The sequence below is a fragment of the Bos grunniens genome, chromosome 4, assembly GCF_055505025.1.
Source record: "Bos grunniens cultivar Pamir isolate PY7600 chromosome 4, Bosgru_T2T1.0, whole genome shotgun sequence".
In the NCBI taxonomy this organism is placed as follows: Eukaryota; Metazoa; Chordata; class Mammalia; order Artiodactyla; family Bovidae; genus Bos; species Bos grunniens.
In genome coordinates, this window is record NC_141168.1 from 55470123 (window position 1) to 55496150 (window position 26028).

At 42.0% G+C, this 26028-nt stretch overlaps 1 protein-coding gene across 11 annotated transcripts in view; it reads right to left on the reverse strand.

Moving 5' to 3' along the window:
* Positions 1 to 12737: 12737 nt before the first annotated feature.
* The window catches only part of PDE1C (phosphodiesterase 1C), a 642269-nt gene continuing 628978 nt past the window's right edge, over positions 12738 to 26028 (reverse strand). For 10 of the 11 annotated variants that reach the window (XM_086396463.1, XM_086396468.1, XM_086396464.1 and 7 more), the window contains one exon: positions 22726 to 24885. In XM_086396463.1, the coding sequence (XP_086252589.1) occupies positions 24872 to 24885 (14 nt within the window). In that variant the 3' untranslated portion in view covers positions 22726 to 24871. Of the gene's footprint in view, positions 13487 to 22725; positions 24886 to 26028 lie in introns of those variants that run through there. The other variant, XM_086396479.1, reaches the window with a different exon arrangement.

Consider the following 26028-nt stretch of genomic DNA (forward strand, 5'->3'; position numbering starts at 1 on the left):
GCTTTTCTATGTATGGAAAGATGCAAGAGTCTGGGCTCACTGAAATCATTCCTTTGATATACACCTCTGGAGGAGAGCATGGCAACCCACTCCAGTATTCTTACCTGGAAAATACCCATGGACAGAGGAGCCTGGTGGGCAACAGTCCATAGGGTCACAAAGGGTTGGAAGCAACACACCACAATATGCACCTCAGCTATCTGGGAATGATTTCCTATGTTTTCATGTCCGGAGTTCCTCAGGACTCACTGTAGGGAGTGGCTGCAGTGTGATGGCTGCTAAATGGCAGGTATTCTTTCCTTCCTGAGTTCCCTCAGAGATCACTAGCTCACCATCCATGGTGGCTGCAATCCTTGATGACTGTGATATCCTTTGTTTACTAATATGGTAGGAAATATTTGAGGTCTCAAAGAGGTAGACATGACTGAGCATCTGAGCACAATGGTAGACAAAATTCAATTTCTCACTACCTACTTTTAAGGGCGAGGTTGTAAAGGCTAGAGCTATATTCTTTTCTTCTCTAGGAATTTTAAAGCCAAAGATAAAATAGAGACCATATGAATAGTAAAGTAGATTTTTTTTTAAAGGAAAAGTCTTGTTGTTTAGTCACTAAGTCCTGTCCTGTAGCCCGTCAGGCTCCTCCGTCCATGGGATTTTCCAGGCAAGAATACTGGAATGGGTTGCTAGTCCCTTCTGCAGGAGATCTTCCCAACCCAGGGTTCGAACCCAGATCTCCTGCATTGTGGGCATATTCTTTACCACTGAGCCACCAGGGAAGCCCTCTTAGTTCAGTTCACTTTAGTCGCTCAGTCATATCCAACTCTTTGCAACCCCATGGACTGCAGCATGCCAGGCCTCCCTGTCCATCACCGATTCCCGGAGCCTACTCAAACTCATGTCTATCACATCGGTGATGCCATCTCATCCTCTGTCAGCCCTTTATCCTCCCACCCCCAATCCCTCCCAGCATCAGAGTCTTTTCCAATGAATCACTTCTTCGCATCAGGTGGCCAAAATACTGGAGTTTCAGCTTCAGCATCAGTCCTTCCAAAGAACACTCAGGACTGATTTCCTTTAGGATGGACTGGTTGGATTTTCTTGCAGTCCAAGGGACTCTCAAGAGTCTTCTCCAACACCACAGTTCAAAAGCATCAGTTCTTCGGCACTCAGCTTTCTTTATAGTCCAACTCTCACATCCATACATGACTATTGGAAAAACCATAGCCTTGACTACATGGAACTTTGTTGGCAAAGTAATGTCTCTGTTTTTTAATATGCTGTCTAGGTTGGTCATAACTTTTTGTTCAAGGAGTAAGCGTCTTTTAATTTAATGGCTGCAGTCACCATCTGCAGTGATTTTGGAGCCTCCCAAAATAAAGTCTGTCACTGTTTCCACTGTTTCCCCATTTATGTGCCATGAAGTGATGGGACCAGATGCCATGATCTTAGTTTTCTGAATGTTGAGCTTTAAGTCAACTTTTTCACTATCCTCTTTCAATTTCATCAAAAGGCTCTTTAGTTCTTCTTCACTTTCTGCCATAAGGGTGGTGTCATCTCCATATCTGAGGTTACTGATATTTCTCCCAGCAATCTTGATGCCAACTTGTGCTTCATCCAGCCCAGCATTTCTCATAATGTACTCTCCATAGAAGTTAAATAAGCAGGGTGACAATATACAGCCTTGACGTACTCCTTTCCCAATTTCGAACCAGTCTGTTGTTCCATGTCCAGTTCTAACTGTTGCTTCCTGACTTACATACAGATTTCTCAAGAGGCAGGTCAGGTAGTCTGGTATTCCCAACTCTTTCAGAATTTTCCACAGTTTATTGTGATCCACAGTCAACGAACGGCTTTAGCATAGTCAATAAAGCAGAAGTAGATGTTTTTCTGGAACTCTCTTGCTTTTTAGATGATCCAGTGGATGTTGGTAATTTGATCTCTGGTTCCTCTCTCTGCTTTTTCTAAAAGTTCAGTTCAGTAGCTCCGTCATGTCTGACTCTTTGTGACCCCATGTACTGCAGCACCCCAGGCCTCCCTCTAAAGTTTGGCCCCAGGTAAATAGCAGGAAAAGAACACAGACCCACCCTTCAACAGAAAATTGGATTAAAGATTTACTGGACCATGCAGAAGCCAGCCGGCTGCGGTGAACTGCGCAGAAGCGTGACCTAGAGGAGCTACACCACTTCCGAGGTCAAGGGCAGCAGCTGGGAGGAGCTACCCCACATCCAAGGAGTGGTGGCTGTGTGGGCGTAGGAGGGCTGAGAGGAGCTACTCCACGTTCAAGGTCAGGAGGGGCGGCCATGAAGAGATACCCCTCGTCCAGGAAAGGAGCAGTGGCTGTGCTTTGCTGGAGCAGTCGTGAAGAGCTACCCCACGTCCAAGGTAAGAGAAACCCAAGTAAGACAGTAGGTGTTGCGAGAGGGCATCAGAGGGCAGACACACTGAAACCATAATCACGAAAACTAGTCAATCTAATCACACGGACCACAGCCTTGTCTAACTCAGTGAAACTAAGCCATGCCCTGTGGGGCCACCCAAGATGGACAGGTCATGGTGGACAGGTCTGACAGAATGTGGTCCACTGGAGAAGGGAATGGCAAACCACTGAGTATTCTTGCCTTGAGAACCCCATGAACAGTATGGAAAGGTAAAATGATAGGACACTGAAAGAGGAATTCCCCAGGTCGGTAGGTGCCCAATATGCTACTGGAGATCAGTGGAGAAATAACTCCAGAAAGAATGAAGGGATGGAGCCAAAACAAAAACAATACCCAGTTGTGGATTTGACTGGTGATAGAAGGAAAATCCGATGCTGTAAAGAGCAATATTGCATAGGAACCTGGAATGTTGGGTCCGTGAATCAAGGCAAATTGAAAGTAGTCAAACTGGAGATGGCAAGAGTGAATATCGACATTCTAGAAATCAGCAAACTAAAATGGACTGAAATGGGTGAATTTAACTCAGATGACCATTATATCTACTACTGTGGGCAGGAATCCCTTAGAAGAAACGGAGTAGCCATCATGTCAACAAAAGAGTCTGAAATGCAGTACTTGGCTGCAATCTCAAAAATGACAGAATGGTCTCTGTTCTTTTCCAAGGCAAACCATTCCATAGCACAGTAATCCAAGTCTATGCTCCAACCAGTAACGCTGAAGAAGCTGAAGTTGAATGGTTCTATGAAGACCTACAAGACCTTTTAGAACTAACACCCAAAAAAGATGTCCTTTTCATTACAGGGGACTGGAATGCAAAAGTAGGAAGTCAAGAAACACCTGGGGTAACAGGCAAAATTGGGCTTGGAATATGGAATGAAGCAGGGCAAAGGCTAATAGAGTTTTGCCAAGAGAACGCACTGGTCATAGCAAACACCCTCTTCCAACAACAGAAGAGAAGACTCTACACATGGACATCACCAGATGGTCAACACCAAAATCAGATTGATTCTATTCTTTGCAGCCAAAGATGGAGAAGCTCTATACAGTCAGCAAAAACAAGACTGGGAGCTGACTGTGGCTCAGATCATGAACTCCTTGTTGCCAAATTCAGACTGAAATTGAAGAAAGTAGGGAAAACCACTAGACCATTCAGGTATGACCTAAATCAAATCCCTTATGATTATACAGTGGAAGTGAGAAATAGATTTAAGGGACTAGATCCGATAGAGTGCCTGATGAATTATGGACAGAGCTTCGTGACGTTGTACAGGAGACAGGGGTCAAGACAACCCCCATGGAAAAGAAATGCAAAAAAGGAAAATGACTGTCTGGGGAGGCCTTACAAATAGCTGTGAAAAGAAGAGAAGTGAAAAGCAAAGGAGAAAAGGAAAGATACAAACATCTGAATGCAAAGATCCAAAGAATAGAAAGGAGAGATAAGAAAGCCTTTCTCAGGGATCAATGCAAAGAAATAGAGGAAAACAACAGAATGGGAACGACTAGAAATCTCTTCAAGAAAATTAGAGATACCAAGGGAATATTTCATGCAAAGATGGGCTCGATAAAGGACAGAAATGGTATGGACCTAACAGAAGCAGAAGATATTAAGAAGAGGTGGCAAGAATACACAGAAGAACTGTATAAAAAAGATCTTCACGACCAAGATAATCACAATGGTGTAATCACTCACCTAGAGCCAGACATCCTGGAATGTGAAGTCAAGTGGGCCTTAGAAAGCATCACTACGAACAAAGCTAGTGGAGATGATGGAATTCCAGTTGAGCTATTTCAAATTCTGAAAGATGATGCTGTGAAAGTGTTGCACTCAATATGCCAGCAAATTTGGAAAACTCAGCAGTGGCCACAGGACTGGAAAAGGTCAGTTTTCATTCCAATCCCAAAGAAGGGCAATGCCAAAGAATGCTCAAACTACCTCACAATTGTACTCATCTCACACGCTAGTAAAGTAATGCTCAAAATTCTCCAAGCCAGGCTTCAGCAATACGTGAACTGTGAACTTCCAGATGTTCAAGCTGGTTTTAGAAAAGGCAGAGGAACCAGAGATCAAATTGCCAACATCCGCTGGATCATGGAAAAAGCAAGAGAGTTCCAGAAAAACATTTATTTCTGCTTTATTGACTATGCCAAAGCCTTTGACTATGTGGATCACAATAAACTGTGGAAAATTCTGAAAGAGATGGGAATACCAGACCACCTGACCTGCCTCTTGAGAAACCTATATGCAGGTCAGGAAGCAACAGTTAGAACTGGACATGGAACAACAGACTGGTTCCAAATAGGAAAAGGAGTACATCAAGGCTGTATATTGTCACCCTGCTTATTTAACTTATACACAGCGTACATCATGAGAAATGCTGGGCTGGAAGAAGCCCAAGATTGCTGGGAGAAATATCAATAACCTCAGATATGCAGATGACACCACCCTTATGGCAGAAAGTGAAGAGGAACTAAAAAGCCTCTTGATGAAAGTGAAAGAGAAGAGTGAAAAAGTTTGCTTAAAGCTCAACATTTAGAAATCTAAGATCATGGCATCTGGTCCCATCACTTTATGGGAAATAGATGGGGAAACAGTGCAAACAGTGTCAGACTTTATTTTGGGGGGCTCCAAAATCACTGCAATCACTGTGATTGCAGCCATGAAATAAAAGACGCTTACTCCTTGGAAGGAAAATTATGACCAACCTAGATAGCATATTAAAAAGCAGAGACACTATTTTGCCAACAAAGGTCTGTCTAGTCAAGGCTATGGTTTTTCCTGTGGTCATGTATGGATGTGAGAGTTGGACTGTGAAGAAAGCTGAGTGCTGAAGAATTGATGCTTTTGAACTGTGGGGAGAAGACTCTTGAGAGTCCCTTGAACTGCAAGGAGATCCAACCCGTCCATTCTAAAGGAGACCAGTCCTGGGTGTTCATTGGAAGGACTGATGCTAAAGCTGAAACTCCAGTACTTTGGCCACCTCATGCGAAGAGTTGACTCACTGGAAAAGACTCTGATGCTGGGAGGGATTGGGGGCAGGAGGAGAAGGGGATGACAGAGGATGAGATGGCTGGATGGCATCACTGACTTGATTGACATGAGTTTGAGTGAACTGCAGGAGTTGGTGATGGACAGGGAGGCCTGGCGTGCTGCGTGTCATGGGGTGACACGACTAAGTGACTGAACTGAACTGAACTGAAAATTTCATTGCCCTGATGATTAGAGCAAGACCCAGTTTCCCCCTCAGTCAGTCTCTCCCATCAGGAAGCTTCCATAAGCCTCTTATCCTTCTCCATCAGAGGGCAGACAGACTGAAAACCACAATCATGGAAAACTAACCAGTGTAATCACAAGGACCACAGCCTTGTGTAACTCAATGGAATTATGAGCCATGCCCTGTAGCGCCACCCAAGACAGATGGGTCATGGTGGAGAGTTCTGACAAAATGTGGTCCACTGGAGAAGGGAATGGCAAACCACTCCAGTATTCTTGCCTTGAGAACCCCATGAACAGTATGGAAAGGCAGAAAGATAGGACACTGAAAGATGAATTTCCCAGGTCGGTAGGTGCCCAATATGCTACTGGAGATCAGTGGAGAAATAACTCCAGAAAGAATGAAGAGACGGAGCCAAAGCAAAAACAACACCCGGTTGTGGATTTGACTGGTGACAGAAGGAAAATCCGATATGTAAAGAGCAATATTGCATAGGAACCTGGAATGTTAGGTCCATGAATCAAGGCAAATTGGAAGTAGTCAAACTGGAAATGGCAAGAGTGAACATTGACATTTTAGGAATCAGTGAACTAAAGTGGACTGGAATGGTTGAATTTAACTCCGATGACCATTATATCTACTACTGTGGGGAAGAATCCCTTAGAAGAAATGGAGTAGCCATCATAATCAACAAAAGAGTCCGAAATGCAGTTCTTGACTGCAATCTCAAAAACAACAGAATAATCTCTGTTCATTTCCAAGGCAAACCATTCAATATCATGGTAATTCAAGTCTGTGTCCCGACCAGTAACACTGAATAAGCTGAAGTTGAACGGTTCAAAGAAGACCTGCAAGACCTTCTAGAACTAACACCCCAAAAAGATGTCCTTTTCATTATAGGGGACTAGAATGCAAAAGTAGGAAATCAAGAAACACCTGGACTAACAGGCAAATTTGGCCTTGGAAGCCCCCTAATGACACATTAATCTTAAAATATATATATTCATTTTTCTTAATCAGCTGAGATTTTGACACATAAAGAGATGTCGAATCAGCAGAGCCTTAGGGTGAAGGAAAAACTTGATCTTCATCTGGGGATGATGCATTGATTTTAACAGTTGACTAGAACTGGTTCCAATGGACTAGAACCAGTTACATGGAGCTTTGAGCTGGGAAGGATTTTGAGACCATGTCTGGACTTGATTAGAAAAGCTACACTAATTGCTTAGTGATGTCTGCCATAAGTGAAGAGACAAGGCCTCGCAATGTACGTGTTACCTATTTATACATTTTCTATCTCCATCCTGCTCTGGTTTGATACCATCTCCAGTCATTACGTTTTTGAATATCTGTTTTATATTAAACATTATGTTGGTTGCTTTAGAGTACACAAATATGAAAAAAAAAAATGAGATGGTTCCTGCTCTCCCAGAGATGATAATACAGGAAGGAAGAATTAAAATCTATGTAACTTGAAGCAGAATCACTAAAGTTTCGCTAAGAAGTAAAAATAGAGCATTCTGAGGGTTAACCAGGGTAAAGATAGCTTTAGTCAAAGAGATCAGAGCATATGTCCCAGAGGTGAAATTTTCTTCTGGGTCATGAAGAATAACTAAGATTTCCACAGGGAGACTAGATGTAGAAGGAATTCCACGAAAACAGAGTGATGCAAATACAAATGAGAATGGGCCTTGTTCAGTCAGGAAGCTGCTCCGGGGGAAGACGGGAGGAACAAAATAGTTCTGAAGGCAATAGCTGTCACTTCCTGAGGAACTTGCTTGTCTGGAAAAGACACCTTTAATATATTCCCCACACATTTATTCATTAAACAGAATCACCCGATGTTATCTGCAAGCCCTTATGGCTTAGAATCCTTGAATTCAAACACGTTTGGCATTTATTTGACCTGTTTAGGCTGAGTCTGGTTGAAGAGCAGGCAAGGAACTCTGCAAACTTTGTGCAAAAATGTAACCTACGTCTCAATGTATTGATCAGCAATAAGGACAATCGGTCTTCCCACACAGGTTTCTTAGAAGAGTTAAACATATGGTGGTTATTACAGTGCTTGGGACCAAGTGGATTCTGAAAAAGTATTAATTGATGAGTGAGAGCTATGGTCCTGGAGAAGGAAATAGCAGCCCATTCCAGTGTTCTTGCCTGGAGAATATCATGAACAGAGCCTGGTGGGCTATAGTCCACGGCGTCACGGAGTTGGACATGACTGAACACGAGCACAAGAGTCATGGAACCAGAGCAGTGACTTAGTATCTTTTTGCCCTTGTGTCTTAAAGTTTAGAATCCTCTTCTACCAGGTGAACCATAAGAGATGCAGCTAAAAGAGCAACAATCATAGATGGCTTGCTTCCATGATGGCTGCTTGCCAGGCAAGGTGCTTCTATAATAAGCACAGGTCTGCTGACCCCCTCACCCAGGTGCTCAAAACAAAACACTCCATGGAACATCCACAGAGAGTCCAAGTTGAATCCTGAAATTACACAAATGAATATAGTAGGCCACAGTTATTGTCACTTATTTCCAAAAAGCAGAGTTTCATGTTTTTTGAATAAAACAAAAGTATAATGATTGCTCACAAATCTCCTAAATTAGTCTTAAAAACAGATCTTACCATCAGCAAAGGCATACTTTGCAGTATCTATGATACTGCAGGTTCTTCTCTTGCCTCACCTGGCTTTGCTGAGGGCACCCCAGGGATATGCCTGAGACCAAGCCTGGAGCCAAGTCATTCATCCCCAACTCCTATTCCAAAGGCATTTTCACTTTTAACCTGATTTAACAGATTCTCAATAAATCAAGATGTTGGCCCAATAGGATTCTTTTTTAAACTGGAAGTGGATACAGAGAATATAATTGACCAACTGAAGTTGGCTGCCAGTGGGAAAACAAATTCAAATCTTGCCAACGAATAAGTGAACTTCCGTATGTTTTAGGAATGAATTTGGAGAGAAATCCTAGATTTATGAAGTGGTGGTCATCAACCATCTCCACGCTTTTCCTCTGTCCTATGGGGCCTTGGGGGATTGGGAGATTAGGGGATTAATAATTGTAACAATGAGAATGTTAGATGCTGGCCCTATTTCAAAAGCTCCGTGGATGTGCAGGGGCAAGGTGTAACCAGCCTGTGCTAGGAAGAGGTACTGGAAGGTAGAAAGAGAAGAAAATTAGTATTCTCTGAGCACCTGTTAGTCACTGCAGTCACTCCCCTAGCCATATGAGGTTGGTATTATAGCCAGATTGGGCGGAAAAAAAAACAAAAACAGAACTCCTGGGGCTCGGGGGGAAGGGGGGCAGGGCTTAGAAAATTGAGACACATATTTATTGTTCTTTTCTTACACAGACTGGTCCTGCCTAAGAATTGGATTGTTGTTGTTGTTAACATTATTTGTATTTAATCTGAACATATTTCAAAATTTAAATGGGGGTGTGTGTGAGATCTCACATCTTTACCCACAGTAATTGGTCTAAAGGAAAGGACTTGAGTCTGAAATGAACCAATCCTAATTCTTTCCTAGGATTTTGTTTTGTTTTTTACATAGCATTTCCTTTTTTTCTTAAATTTATTTTTAATTGGAGGATAGGATTGGGTTTTATTAAAGAGAAAAGAATGTCATTTCAAAGCTTTGGTCAGTCAATTTGTGTTTTCAGGAGCACATGTCCTTTGTTTGGCAGAGTGGGTTCATAAGCTTTAAAAATGTCTAGGACTTGTGTGGTGTAGGAAATAAGAGGGATAGCTCTGTATATTCACAGGAGTTTGAAGTTCAAGAGGGGATTACAGTCTTGGCGGCTTCCCAGCTGGTGCTAGTGGTAAAGAACCCATCTGCCAATGCATGAGAGACACGGGTTTGATCCCTGGGTCCACTGGAAGATCCCCTGGAGTAGGAAAAGGCAACCCACTCCAGTGTTCTTGCTTGGAGAATTCCATGGACAGAGGAGCCTGGTGGGCTACAGTCCCTGGGGTCACAGAGAGTTGGACATGACTGAAGTGACAGCACACAAGGTCTCGGTAGAAGGAAAACCTGGGAAGACAGAGGTGAGTCCCTAAGGAGCACATGGCCAGTGAGGAACCCTCCACAAAGGGAGACCAGCTTTGGTGTTGGTGTTACATTTTCAATTAGTTGCTTCTTCTGTGTCATCATCTTCAACCTCCCAGTAAAGTCTGCTCTATACAGCGGACTTTTGTGGGTAGAACTTGGGAAGAATAAAGACAGTGAATGAGGGAAGTGAAGTGGGGTGAGTAGGAACAGAATGAAGAGCAGTGAGAGCAGGAAGTAAAATGCAGGGAGATTGGTCAGGGCTTCAGAGGAGGTGGGGTATGGGAGTAGAGGTGACCGTAACAGAGAAAAGACAGAGGCCCTTGAACTCCAAGGTGCAGGAACACACAGGAGGGCAGTACCAAGGGCGGGGATGTTGGGTTTCCAACTGAATGTGGAAACATGTACCAAAGAATCAAGAGCACTGTGAGGCAGAAGCTGATGCCTATGGGAATACCTTGGTGGGTAACACATAGTTAAATGATTAACTTCACTGAAATGGAAGAATGTTAGCAACCTATTTGGTCATAGAACTGAAAGGGACATTAATCTTAAACTCAAAAACTTTACTTCTTTTACTGCATTCCACTCTTTCTCCTAGAAGTAATAGCTCATATTTATTGAGTCCTTACTATACCCTCAGCCTTATGTTATGCTGAGGCAGATACTATCATTCTTGCTTTATAGCTAAGGAAACTTAAGTTCAGCAAGAATATAAACATGGTAAAGATTACAGAGCAAACAAAAGACAGGACTGAGATTTAATTACAAATTTTTTTTAACCCCAAAGTCTCAGTTCTTAATGACAAGCCATAGAGTTTAGTCTGATGATATAAATTGAGTTGCTAGATAACACAGATGGTTACCTATGGACTAGCTGCTATTATTACTCATATTCTCAGTGATTTATTGGCTTTCTAGTGTAGGGAGAAGGAGGGTTCTTTTTTTTTCTTTCAAACTATCACCTATACCATCAGGAAGAAAGATGAAAGGGTAAGTTAGACTATTCATTTTGACAAGATATTCAGGACTGAATAGTGCCATGCATAAGGGAAATCTAGCTCTTTTCAAATGAATCCCAAAATCTGCAGAAGAAAAAGATGACTCACAAGAAAGTTCTTTAAAAGTATCTTTTTATTTGCTAAAAGAATATAATCTGGCATATCTATACAATCCATCATGCAAAAAATATGGTAGGCATTTCATAAGCAATGCAGAATTTCAATATCTGTACATTTGCTCAAATAAAAGATAAACAAAGGCCCAAAAGTGACAGCTTGGGATTAAAGAATACAGAAGGAGCCAACTTTCTTCCCCAGGATCATGACTTCCAATGCCAAGAAGCACACAGTTTCAGTACTGCCACTGAAGGTACTGACAGACAGGTGAGGACCATCATGTGTGGGCTGATCCACTGGAGGCCACCACCTCATGGTCAGTTTCACTGTGTGTCTGAATGGCTCTGGGCAGCAAGCACTAATGTATCTGTATACAAACAAGTGGGCTTCCCAGGTGGCTCAGCGGTAAAGAATCTGCCTGCCAATGCAGAAGATGCTGGTTCCATCCCTGGGTTGGGAAGATCCCCTGGAGAAGGAAATGGCAACCCACTCCAGTATTCTTGCCTAGAGAATCCCACAGACAGAGGAGCCTGATAGGCTACAGTCCATGGGGTCACAAAAGAGTCAGACATGACTTAGCAACTAAACAACAATACAGGTAGGAATTATCTATTGAGTTAACCTAATTCAGGTGGATGAGACTCTACCAGCCTCAGGAAGTGTCCTTTTGCTCAGGCACCAAGCAAGGAGCTAAGAATTACAATTGCTTCCTTAAGGGAGTTACAGTGATTTTCCTTTCTGTATACTCATTAAATTTCCCCAAAATACTATCACAAAGCACACTGTAAATACATTGCTCAATAGCATGATGGGCACTAAACTCTGGTGCTAACTCAACCTGCAAAGCTGTGGTTTATTGGAAATAAACGTGGAGAAAGAGAGGAGAAGATGACAAGCCCTTTACAATCAGATCCCAAAGGCTGTGGCTCAGGGCACAGACCTCCCTTTGAGAGGCATCCCAGAGAGTTTTCCTGGCTGTGAGATGCTCATAGCAACCTCCGCTGTGCAATTATGACTCTCCAGGCTCAGCAATAGCGATCTGAACCCAGAAATCCCTAATCTTCATCCCAAAAGGAAGGAGTGGGAGTTGTGAAGCCCACTTTCTAAGTAAGCAAACAGAGGCTTTTCAAGGTTATGCCATATAGACAGGGCCTGCAACTAGCCATATTCAGGACAGGCTTGGAGGTCAGACCTGCCCGACAACAAACCTGAAGTTTTCCACTGCACCAGACTATTTCCAAAGGGATCAAAAGCTATTTCTGACCTTGAAACCCTCCTTACCATTTCTGTGAATTTAGTCCCAAAGTAAAAACTCTAGGGAAACTTACGGAAGGGCTAAAAAATGCCACCATGAAGAAAGGTAAGTTACAGACTTCTATGCTGCCCACAGCTATGAGATCAATTGGGCTCCCAAAGAGACTTAGATATGTGGTCTATTGGGAAGATGACCAGAAATTTTACTTAAAGATACCTCTAACCTTATGGAGAAAAACCAGGAAATAAGGAATTCAAATTAGGTTCAGCATTTTATATTCTCCTGAAGGAGGACCACGAGACTAAATGGCCATCTCCTGGGTGAATGTTACGGCAGGAGACTCTGAGGCACGGCATCCCACTGACTCCTGGCATTGTCTACTGTGAGTGAAGACGAAGGACTGGAGGAAAGCACAGCCAAAATGCATCTCCTCCCAACTCTCTAGTCCCGACAGTGAGGCAATCGTGCATAAGGCTTACAATGAGAAACAAAATAAATCCTTGGGAATTCCCTGGCAGGCCAGTGGTTAGGACTCCACACTTCCACTACCAAGGATCTGGGTTCAATCCCCAGTCAGGGAACTAAGACCCTACAACCCGTGCAGCAAAAAAGGAAAGAATGAAGACAAGGGTCTTTATTTTTCACTTGGACCTGCTTTGTGAAGCCTAAGTTCAGAAGTACCTATGAATACAACTCATCAGTCCTCCTTTCCCTTTAAGATTGCTTCATTCAGAAGTACAACTTTTGGTTGGAACGCATTTACTTTGAAAATTCTGCTTTTTGATGAATTTTAAATATTTGTATTGAAAATCAGAAATGATGTTTTAAACAGTGCATTTCTTAAAAACAATAATTATTATTAAACCGATGTTTTCATTGAGGCAAGTTAATTTCCAGGGATGAAAAAAAGTGTCAGTGGAAGGAATTTCATTTTTTCTGAACAGGTTGTATCCTTTTAACTTTGGTGCAATTTAGACTTTGAAAGATCTATACCGATAAAAGCCACAGGAGACAACTCTTACTGGTTTGCTGCTAGAGGCTGCCCAAATCCTGTGACTGATGGATCTATAACAGAATAGAAAAGCGGAAATTCACATACAGTCTTCACCATGCCTTGGTGGAGTCAACAATGATAGTGCCAGCCTCAAAGGCCTCCAAAGTTCCTGAAGGCATAATTGGCTATGGCTGGTGAGTGGGCAGAGGCAGCTGAGCAGGCCTCTCCTTCACTCCCTCTTCCCCTTGACCTATTTTCTGTTCCAGTTATGTGAGATGTTCTGAATCTTCTTCATTTTGATCCTCTGATCCAGCATCTTGTACCTTGCAGGATGCTCATCAGGTTTCTTCGGGACCGAATGTGCATAGGAGCTAGAGGCATAAGCGGGGCGTTTAAAGTGACGCAGAGGAGGCTTGATGACTGGAGCCATGCAAAGGAAGACAGACAGCGGTTAGCCTCACCAATGAAACAGTGTGCCTGAATCCTGTGGGCAACTTCCTGGCCCCTAAACGCGTTTGTTTTCTTTAAAAGCAGGAAACAAACAGGGTTGAACTCTCACTAGAAACCTTATTGCAAATACACGAATAAGCACATTCTTACCTTGGCCATTCAATTAAAATAAATAAAGACAATTTCCTAGAGATAGACAGTGATGACGCTAGAATACAAAGATTCTGTGACAATGAATGGATGAATTTAAGGAAGAGAGAGCAGTGGTGTCACTTTGGGAAAGAGTACAGTAAACACAGGTGAGCACGGCCGTGTTGTTAATCAGCACTTACCACTGTATGTAAGCGTCTATGGTTGCAAAGCAGCATGCAATCCTGGAGTGCTAATAAGAAGCACATCACCACTGAGAAAATATTCACAAAGTCCCTATATAAAGGTCTAGTAACCAAAATATAGAAAGAACTTCTTTTTTTAATTTATTTTTATTTTTTAATTTTTTAATTATTATTATTATTTTTTTTTTACTTTACTTCTTAAACTCAACAAAAGGAAACAAAAAACCCAGTTTAAAAATAAGGGCCTCCCTGGTGGCTCAGTGGTAAAGAATATGCCTGCTTATGCAGGAGACTTGGGCTCGATCACTGATCCAGGAAGATGCCTCATGTCGCAGAACAACAAAGCCCGTACTCCACAACTATTGAGCCCGCGCTCTAGAACCTGGGAGCCGCAACTACTGAAGTCCAAGTGCCCTGGAGTCCATGCTCCACAGCAAAAGAAGCGACCGCAACGCGAAGCTCACGCACCACAAGAGAGCAGCCCCTGCCTTCCACAGCTAGAGAAAAGCCCACACAGTGACAAAAACTGGCACAGCCAAAGATAACACGTATTTTTAACAGTAAATAAATATAAGCAAAAATCTGAACAGACTCCTTGCCAAAGAAGATATACACACAGCCAAAAAGCACAGACAAAGATGCTCAACAATTTTTGCCATTCAGGAATTGCAAATTAAAATAACAATGATATATATACACTACATATCTATTAGGATGTAGTACTGTTGAATGAAAAAAAGCATAGACACATCTAATCTCACAAAAACATATAAATGTGTGCATAGGAAAATCTGGGAGAATGTACATATAAACCATAACAGTGATTATCTCTGAGTAGTACAAACATGGAAATTTTATTTCTTTTTGGTTGTATACATTTTCTATTTTTTCTATGATGATCAAGTTTCAGTGTTCACATTACTAAACTTTTTTTAAAAGAAACATACTACTTTTAAACGGAAACATACTATTAAAAATCTCTTCAATAGAATCAAGTATCAGAGCTATTGAATAAAATCATACACAACAGAAAGTCGGGAAAACTGAGTTTACTCTGAGCTTTAGACCTAGACCTTTCAGAGTACTCATCGCTGAGTATACTTTTCATAGCCTAGAGATTAGTATTCATTCATCAACTTCTTAGAGCACTTTCTGTGTGTCTTGAACAAAAGAGGCAGAAACCTCTGCCCTCATTGGGCTTTCATTCCAGTGACCCCCTCTGGAACCTGTGACTTGTTTCCAGAAGGAAGTGTTCAGTCATAATAAGTGATGATATTACTACAAGCTGCATACTACCCACACCAACTTTGCCTTTAGAATTTAGACTAACACATACTTAAGATCTTCAGCAAATGGGCTTGTAGTGCCATAATAATGTATATACAGAATAGATTATTTTAAAAAGATCTCTGAAAGTTTCATTCTGTTTCTTGGGGTAAACAAGAGATCGCAGCATAAAACCCTCTATGAACAAATATAAAAAGAGTCCTGTTACCCTGGAGAATGGAAAAGAAACAGGTGAGGGCCTTGAATTAAAAGCTGATTGTCCCACACGTCTGGGCTAGCTGATTTACTGCTCTTTAAGTCACAACCCCTCTCCATATTCATTCTATTTTCACTACTCAGCATGAACCCAGCCAAAGTATTATTGGATTTCCCACTTCTCAGCATGAAGAAACATTTACCGTTTGCTAGAATTCTGATTGTCAGAACAGAAACTCTCCTTGCCACTGGAGCTGCTGCAAATAGTCAAACCCGCTGATAGAGATCGGCTCCCCACAGAGACTGTGGAAATACTCATGCCTGCTGTCACCCCCACTCAAAATGTGGGAAAAAAGAAGAATTCATAAGTGCTGTTTGTACACACTGATTGCCTTCCCCCTCTACAGGGGAATGTGATTTGATGACAGGGCAAAACAGCAGCGCCTGGGATGAGCACACCATTTTGATTCTAATGAGGGCCTTTCTTCTGGGGTGATGCTGTGGCCACTTAAGGACTCGTCATCTTTTGGCTATTCCTGAGCTATTTCTGGAAGTGGGGGTCGGTCCTTTCCCTTTCAATGACTGGATGCCTCCCACAGTTGAACCCAAGCAGTAGTGTTACAATCTTCCTCCACTCACCCACCCCAAAACTCTCCCCACTCAGGCAGAGAACCAAATTGGGAACAGAACCCCCTTCCCTTCATGTGCTTGATTATCAGCAATTTGGACCTTTTCCCTCTTGGGGACACAAAGTCTGCTGTTGTCTCCTAGAGCAATTTTCTTGGAGAAAATTACCTCATTAGCTAATGCAGATTTGACAAAGGCAAATATCTGCAGTGAACTTGGGAAAGTCATTCTCTATATTACTGAATACTTTCAAGTGTGCTTGGGAAAAGAAAGGTTCCAGACAAAAACTGATACATCATCCTTTATTTGACAATTACACACAATGTTTGTTTTTCATAGAAGTGATGCTCTTTTAGGAGTTTTAGTCCTCATTTGTTTAAATCTTATTTTTTCATAAACGCAAAGGTGTTTTCATTCTCATTCATTCTTTTTCATTCCTCCCAAAGTGTCTATGACTTTCACCCTTTCCCCTCCCAGCATCAACCTTTTATTCTGTCTGTCTCTAAGACCATTTTGCTCAGTAGCTACCTCCCCCCACTGCCCCCCTTAGGAAACTAACGCAGAGAATTCTTCAGAGAATAGATAGAGATTTATTCATATATTGAATTAATATAGCTGTTGGTTGGATTCAGATGTTGAAATATGAACGAAGTTTTTTGAATTGCTTGTCTGTACTGATTCTCCAAGTACCCTTCAATCAAGTTGTAAATGTGGTCAGCGTTGCTGGGGGAGCAAGGGGTTCCTCAGTCAAAGGAACTGGGTTAAACTAGTATGTTCATGGCAGGACTTCTCCGAGACCTAACTGAAGGTGACATGGGTTGTGAATCCCTAAGAACACCCAATGGCATGTGGTTTTCTCGATTTCATTAGGCTAAGGAGCCCCCTTTATCAGGAGCATGCCACTCTTTCACAAAGACTGGGTTGTTAATTCATCATTCCTGTTGCTATCATTTCATGTATTCTATTAATTCAGTATGCCCTGTTGTCTGCACAGAGAGCAGGCAGAAAGAATGGTGGCTAGTACTCATCTAATCTAGGTGCAGCCTAATTTCTGTGGTTAAATCAAAATCTGTATTAGAGCTCAAGTCTGTGTTTTTGGTCCCGTACAACTGCAGTGTCATCTTTTGGAACCACTGCATTGGTAGCAGCAGCAACTTTGAGAATTTCTGAAACTTTGCTGCAGAGCACTGCCTCCAAAGACAGCAACTTGGTTCATTTTTAGCTTCTGAAAAATTCTAATATTGGTATCTTTTAAAAAAAAGAAAACAGAAGTGTTGAGCATGTGTTTTCTTCTCTTTCAAAGATAATGCCATTACATGATCTTAAAAATACCTGGACACATTTTGTAATTTCATTTATACACACCACATACACTAAAACTAACAAAGTACAAAATAATCTTTTATTGCCTCTTAAATGCTATTTTACATGGAGAACAAAATCCCATTGCCACACATTCCTTTTCTGAAATCCATGTCTATTGGTATCTATCTGAAATTTGATGCAAAGTCCTTATAAAAATGCACAAAAATCATCCATGAGTTTTGAATTGCCAGGGATTGACATGTTAAAATTCATTCTATGGAGGATGGAATGATGTAAGAACTGAGTCTGTGATTTTTATTTCAGGATCTCTGATGATAAAATTATATATCTGACATACATCATATACTAGGCATGATGCAAAGAATTTAATATGAACCAGCCTTTAATCTTCACTACAGTCCAGAGGGAGGCACTATTATCACCTCCTTTTTGAGTGAGGAAACTGAGGTGTAAAGAGCTTAAGAAAAAGTTTACACACGCATGTTAGAAGTCTTGATTCTGGGTTCACAGCCAAGTGGTCTGAACTCAGACCTCCAATATTTAAAATAACCTGAGACCTAAATTCAGGGTGAGTTTTAGTGACTACCGTAATAAATTAAAACATATCCGAGTATGTATCTGTGATACATAGGATTCCTGAGCACCCTTATTAGTAACCATAATCATATTTCCCCCAAAGCAAAAGCAAATCACACCCCATTAATACAATTTGTGTGGTAACGGCTCAGGAAGGAATTGCATAAAGATCATGGCTAAAAATCTCTTAAATAATAGTTGCTTTTGTCTCTTCCCTCAGCTATGCAGGGTTGGGAGGCTAACAGCTATTCCAGAAGTCTGAGCATGGGAGACAAGCTTTCAAGTTAGGGGAGCCCCACAGTCTTGAATGAAAATTTTAACTTGGTGGTTCTCACCCCTCAACTGCATACGACAACCACCTGGGGAGCTTTTAAAAATCTTGAGTATATATGGAAGCAACCTAAATGTACCTCAACAGAGGAATGGATAAAGAATATGTGGTACATATATACAATGGAATATTACTTAGCCATAAAAAGAAATGAAACTGGGTCATTTGTGGAGACGTGGATGGACCTAGAGAGTGGCATGCAGAGTAGAGTAAGTCAGAAAGAGAAAAACAAACATCACATATTAACACATATATGTGGAATCTAGAAAAATGGTATAGATAACCTTATTTGCAAAACAGAAACAGAGATACAGATGTAGAGATAAATGTATGTGTATCAAAGGGAAAGAAGGGAAGGGAGGAATTGGGAGATTGGGATTGATACATATATACAATTGATTTGTTGTTGTTTAGTCACTCAGTTGTGTCTGACTCTTTTGCAACCCCCATGGACTATAGGCCACCAGGGCCCTCTTTCCATGATAAGAATACTGGAGTGGGTTGCCATTTCTTCCTCCAAGGAGGCTACCTGACCCAAGGATTGAATCCATGTCTCCTGCATAGACTGGCAGATTCTTTACTGCTGAGCCAACAGGGAGACCAAGGTCCATCTAGTCAAAGCTATGGTTTTTCCAGTAGTCATGTATGGATGTGAGAGTTGGACTATAAAGAAAGCTGAGTGCCAAAGAACTGATGTTTTTGAACTGCGGTGCTGGAGAAGACTCTTGAGAGTCCCTTAGACTGCAAGGAAATCAAATCAGTTAATCCTAAAGGAAATCAGTCTTGAGTGTTCCTTGAAAGGACTGATGCTGAAGCTGAAACTCCAGTACTTTGGCCACGTGATGCGAAGAACTAACTCATTGGAAAAGACCCCTATGCTGGGAAAGATTGAAGGCGGGAGGAAAAGGGGCCAACAGAGGATGAGATGGTTGGATGGCATCACCAACCTGATGGATATGAGTTTGAGCAAGTTCCAGGAGTTGGTGATAGACAAGGAAGCCTGGTGTGCTGCAGTCCACGGGGTCGTAAAGAGTCAGACATGACTGAGCGACTGAACTGAACTGAATGAGAACATACTGTATAGCACCGGGCACTCTACTTAACACACTGTGGTGACCTGAATGGGAAGGAAATCCAAAAGGGAGGGGATACATGTATGGGTATGGCTGATTCATTTTGCTGTACAGTAGACTAGTGCAACATTGTAAAGAAACTATACTCTGATAAAAATTAATTTGAAAAAGTCCTGGGTACCCCAGACCCACAAAAGCAGAATCTACTGGGGCTGGGTGTTAGGCTGAGGCCTCAGGAGTTAGCTCTTCAGAAAATTCCATGGTACAGGAGTTTGCAAACTGTTTTAGTCTCACCAATCTTCCCCTCCCGCATCTTCACAAAGCAAACAACACCAACAATATTTTGGACATTGCAAGTGTTCTGTAAACTGTAAACAGCTGGCTAGGGCTCTTGCTATAGTCTGATCACAACAAACTGCCTGTTTGGGAAGGAATCCTTTTTGCAGCATTTAAAGCTACTTGTGGTCTTCAAAATTGTGCTTTTTTTTTTTTTTTCCTCTCCTACTGGCATAGGTTTTTCTTCCTGTTGGGTCTATCATGAAGAAAAAGCTCTGAGAAATGAAAAAACAAAAAGGTTCTTTTTGTTGGGAAAAACAACTTTGATGTTATCACTTGAGAACTGTGAGGAAGTCCACATGTAGAAGAGCCAACATTCAGAGTCAGCAATCTTTTCTAAACACATTGAAAACTTGGAAAAGCAAAGAGTAAGACCAAAGAGTATGTTCCTGGGGTCTGACTAAGGGATGAGAGTAACAGTGGGAGATTTGATGTAGAGAGACCTGGTTTTAAAGCCTCCTTTATCTCCCCCAGCTATTTGATTTGGGGCAAACACTTCCCCTCTGGAAGCCTCCCTTTTTCCCTATGAATAACAACATTATACACCGAACAGGGCTCCTTGGAAGGACTCAGCAAGATGTGGCATGTGAAGGATTATCACAGTGTCTGGCACAAAAGAAGGCCTTCAGTGAAGGGCAACTTTTATCATTATTATTATTATCATAGTGACAGTGACTGAATCTGAGGGAACTGCTGGTGGGTAAGGGGAGACTAAACCCAGAGCGAACGGAGCTCCTAAAGGACTCTGGGCCGGGCACTGCCATCCGTGATCTCAGGCTGGTGGAAAGGGGCTGCTCACTCCTCCTGTCCTTCCCAGAGAATCAGCCTGATATCAGTCCTGGCTCCAGATTTGTCTTCCCTCTGGACTCTTTCTAGCTTCCTTTCAGGACATCTTGTCAGAGCATCTACATTCCAAACCTGACTCATGCCAGATTCTGATCGAGGCAACCACACTGGCTTGCCTGGTATGAATTAACTGCATTCTGAAGATGAGCTCGTGGGAACACATACAATTAGCCAAAAGCCTCCTCTCACTGCTAACATCAGCTCCATGGAGCGCAGAATCAAGATGGGTTCATCCCAATTCCAGAGGCAGAAACACATCTTTTAAAACTAGTGGTGTGGCTGAATTGGTTTCCATAGCTGGTCTTTTCCTTAAAGGGAAGGTGGAAGATGTTCATTTGTTTCACCAGAGCAGGAGATTTGGTCCTCGTTCAATACTTAGGCTTCCCAGCAGACAGTTTTGAAAATGAACGTTCACTTTTTGTGAAGCTGGGGCTTTGCTGTTTAAGGAGCCCGGTAGCATGGCCTGTCTTCTGCACCTTTCAGTGTCCTTACATCCCTTCTCGCATTTGTGGTCACCCTCCCCCATCCTTGGAAGGAGGCTCAGATTCCGTTCTGTCTCTGCCCCCATATGACTGGGATGTATAATTTCAGTTTTCCATTATAAAAATACAGAGACAGTAACCCTCACTGCAGAGGCCAGGGTGAGAATGACAAGAAACCAACACGTGAGAGACAGCCAACACAGCACAGACGCAGAGTAGGTGCTCACCCAGCATCAGCTTCCATCCTTTTCCTCAGAGGAAGATCCTACGTTTCAGGAATTATCTGGAAGGTTTGCACTTGTCAGGAAAACTCAGTAACAGCATACTCCCCTGGTTAGAGTAATTCCTTTGTCTCCTCAAGACATGAAAGCAGTAATATGAAGGCCAGGCTCATGGATGTCCTTTCTTTTTGTAGAAATACACTCTTAGAACATGAACCCAACCGGAAAATTACTCTTAAACCATGCACATTAGATGTAGTGTTGTCTAAGGTGAGGGTCTATTCCTAAACTCTTCAAAGTGTAGTTTATATTAAAATTAGAATAATTAAACCCTACATCTATGTCAGAAAAGACTCTGGCTCTCCAAGGACTTTTCCTCAAGAAAATGAGAATACTAACTACTATTTCTATATCTGAAACTCACAAAGCCAGGAGCACAGGAGATAGGAAGCCTGCTGTCGGAGAAGCTAGTCAGAAAAAGCCCAGTTGACACTGCCTGAACCAAACAACCGAACCTGCATTTTTAGATCCTCTGAGAAACACGTGAAATACACAGAGGAAAGATAAACCATCTAGTTGTGTTGCCCTTCATCCAACCTGAAGCTGTTTGCTTCCTCCCACAGTTCTCAACCCTGGATGCCAATCAGATCACCTGGAGAGCTTCAGATTAACCGATTCCTAAGCCCAGCCGCCAAGAGTCTCAGAAGTAATCTGCTGTGCTAAGGTGAAGCCCATGCATCAGTATGTTTGTGATACCCAGTGATTCTAACTCATAGCCAGATTGAGAAACACTTGTCTCAGGGACTTTTATTTTGAGAATAAGTCAGCTTGTACTTAAGTTTTGAGGGCTGCTTGGGGTGGCTAACGGGGGCTTCCCTGATAGCTCAATTGGTAAAGAATCCGCCTGCAATATGGGAGACCTGGGTTAGATTCCTGGGTTGGGAAGATCCCCTGGAGAAGGGAAAGGCTACCCACTCCAGGAATTCTGGCCTGGAGAATTCCATGGACTGTATAGTTCATGGGGTCGCAAAGAGTCGGACACAACTGAGTGACTTTCCCTTTGGCAGTTAACGGGGTCTGGTCATCACATATAAGAGTGGCCAACCCTTGCCCATATGCAGGTCACAAGAATCGAACCCATGAAGATCTACTTTGGGGAGAGGTAATGCAGTATTTGTGAGAGAGGCATGGATTTGGGGTGTCACAGAACTGGGCTAAGCTATTACCAGCTGTGAGATCCTAAGGAGATAATCTGTTTTGGGATTCAGGATTTTTGTTTTCTAGAAAATGGGGGAAATGGTAACTTCTTGGCATGGTTGCAGGGAGATTTTAAAGCAGCTATAACTTAGATAATGTATGTAGGGTACCTTGCAACCTCACAGAGTGCCAGTATGTCCTAGGTGCTTGGTATGTGGCTACCATTATTACATAGCACAGGAGATGAAAGGTCACCATTGGGAGCCTTTAAGTGGTGGCTTCCCCGGTGGATTTCTTATTACAGTATACCAAAGTCATGTAATTCCCTGCACAAATGGATTTTACTACTTGAAAAACCTCAGCACACAATGAAGAGATTAACTTAATAAATTTATTTGTGAACATTTGGCAGAGAATACACCACTGTGATTCACAAAAGGCTAATTATCCAAAATGGGCATTTGTGGAAAAAAAAGAAATATATATATATATATATATTTTTTTTTTCCCCATTCAGCTACCTGAGGGAAACACTTTGCTGAAACCTAGTGCCATTTTAAGCAAAGCAGAAACATCCAGCCCATGTTCTAAACTATTTATACGATGTACAAATAAAGAGGTTCATTCAATTGTTTTGGGCAATGCCCAACCATAAGTGTAGAATCCTGGAGCTCCCAGATTCGAAGTGTGGCCTAGATACTCAACCAGGATGGAAGAAGCTTCAGTCTGGAACACTAATCTTGGAATTAGGAAAATGACAGCAAATGACTCTTGAGTCTTAAGACTCTGCATTTATTTTGCTAAGCCATGATAATTCTGAGTCACGTTCACTGGAAGTCATTCTTGGACCACTGTCTCCCTGGTCTTTGGGATTCCTCTTCCTTATGCTTCATTCCATAGATCACTGATCCTCGCTTAAATTTCATGAAGATGAGATAGGGTGTTATACACATTTGCATCCCCAGAACATAACCCCAGTACTGCTAACAGTTGGTGCTGAAAAATATTTAATGATTGAAGAAACTATTTGGCATCACACTCACTAACCTTCATAAAGCTCCCATTTACTACAGAAGTGGTGAATCACTTAAAACACACACCCGCTGGCAAAGCTGAGTAAAATCTAGACAGCCTAATATTTATCCTTTGCATCAGCAATGCCTTGATACCTAGATTTGCTGCCCACGTTTGCTCAAAGAAGAATGTCAGCAAGTTCCTTTCCTTTGAAAGTTCAAGTTTGGATCTGAGCGCTTTTGCTTTACACCAATGCTACAATCTCAGTGCATTTCTACAGGTCTTCCCATAGTCTGGAGAGCCCGAGGCACAATTTTCAAGCCCCTCTGACAGCTAGGTGAAAGAGGGGAAGCAATCAGGAAAGGCTGGAAAATAAGATCTTTCCTTATTCCAACAATTGCTAGCTATTAAATGCCCTGCAACTTCATGATTTAATGATTAATGGTTTAATTTAATAAAAATAATATTTAAATCAATAAAAAAGAATAAGAAAGTCCTCCTTCAAGGAGATGATCATTTTTAATTGAGTTCTTTGTTTTCATTTTATTTGCCCTGGAGAGCACGAAGCACTTGAGGCATGCTCTTTCAAAGGAAAGAAATATTTAGGAAGTTAAATATTTCTAAGTTTTTTGCTTGATTTTTTTTTTTTCATTAGCTTGTGTATTTTTCTACGTGTGCATCTGAAGATGGGGAGTATAAGGCTAAATCTCTGTCCTTTGCTCACACCAACAATGACCTCTGTCAGAAGAAGCCTGACATTTCTTTAGGGTTCTAGAGCTCTGAAATGCTAAATCACCACATAACAAATATGCTTTGCTCTACTCCATAGTAAGAATGGCAACTGGTTTCCCTTAAATGGAGCTCAAGGTAAAAGGCAATTGCAAAGAGACCACTTGGGGGAATCTTCACTTAAAGTTAAGACAATGCAGAGGGATTTCATAGACAGAGCACTCGGTGGGCTACTGTCCATAGGGCTGCAAAGATTCAGACATGACTGAGTGACTAACATTTTCATTTTTCAGGGCCCCTTCACACCCCAAAATTGTGCTTGAAATGGGTACATACCTAACTGATCTAATCCCAGGCAGAATATAGGTATGAAAGAAAGACCATTCCAATGTGGACTGACATCAGCTTTTACCCCTGAAAGTGAAACTCTGCTAACTTTGGGCAAGCTGTTTATCTGAGTATGCCTCAGTTTACTAATTTGTGAAATGGACATAATAGTATCTTCCTTAGAGGTTGTTGTGAGGATTAAATGGGATAATATGTGTGAGGAACCTACCACTGTCCCTGATATTTGATAGATGTGCAATACGTATCAAAGTATTTATTGTTAAAAACCTGTATTAAGTAAGATAAGAAATTACCATTTTTGAAGTTCATCACTCAATAACTTACAATACACATAATAGTTTGTTTTTTTAAAAAACCACATAAGCTTCCTAAAATGTCTTCAGACCTCAAGGCTGGTCAGTTCTCTTCTGAAGAATCCTCTGGCTGGACATTTTATCCGTAGTCCCCTAGAACAGGACACATAACAATGTCATTGCAAGCCAGTTGGCATCTCAACACACAAACTCTTTCTACATCAGGCAACAGAGATTAGAAGCAGAGCCGCATCTATTGTCAACACTACCGTGCAAGCCAGCAGCTGCATACACAGGAGCAATCGGCTATCTGCATCCCTGGATGATTATGGTACTGTACCTGTCCATCTAAGGATCACTTCAGGAAAGTGATGTGACCGAGGCTCCCGGGGGCATCTGCTTAGAAGCCAATGACTAGACTCCATCCTTAGCAGTCATGACTGGAAGTGAAGCTCTGGGCCACTCCTCCAGTGAGAGCCAACATTTGCTCAGCTCTCCATCACTTATGGCCCACCCATGGGGCTTGACGGGGTTCATAAACCTCATGGGGTACAGTTGAAGTTGGCACTAGAAAAACTTGGCTACAGGTGCTATTCCTTTACCAAAGAAGAGTCATTTTGCTATAGATGTGCAAGGAATCCAGGTGATGTCCCCAGAGCAGTTTCCTGGTGCTGGCATTTCAGGAGGAAGCTTTCTTAATTTCAGCAACCACACAAGCAGTTCTTTAATGAAGTGGCACCTGGTGGCTTCAGGATTGAAGCACGTGACCGACAAAACTGTCTTGGAAGACAGTCACAGATTTTTCACTTAAGAAATTCTTTAATATACACTATTTGAGCATATAGAAAAGTAGGATTAATAATAAAATGAACACTTATGTACTCTCTAAATACAGTTTAATAAAATCTTAACATCTTGCATGCTGCTGCTAAGTCGTTTCAGTCGTGTCCAACTCTATGCGACCCCATAGACGGCAGCCCACCAGGCTCCCCTGTCCCTGGGATTCTCCAGGCAAGAATACTGGAGTGGGTTGCCATTTCCTTCTCCAATGCATGAAAGTGAAAAGTGAAAGTGAAGTCGCTCAGTCATGCCCGACTCTTAGCGACCCCATGGACTGCAGCCTACCAAGCTCCTCCGCCCATGGGATTTTCCAGGTGAGAGTACTGGAGTGGGGTGCCATTGCCTTCTCCGAACATCTTGAATATTTGTTCAAATATTTGTTTAAAGAGATTAAATAAAAAGGTGGAGTTAAATAACTAATATACCCTTCCATGGGGGCTTCCTTGGTGGTTCAGA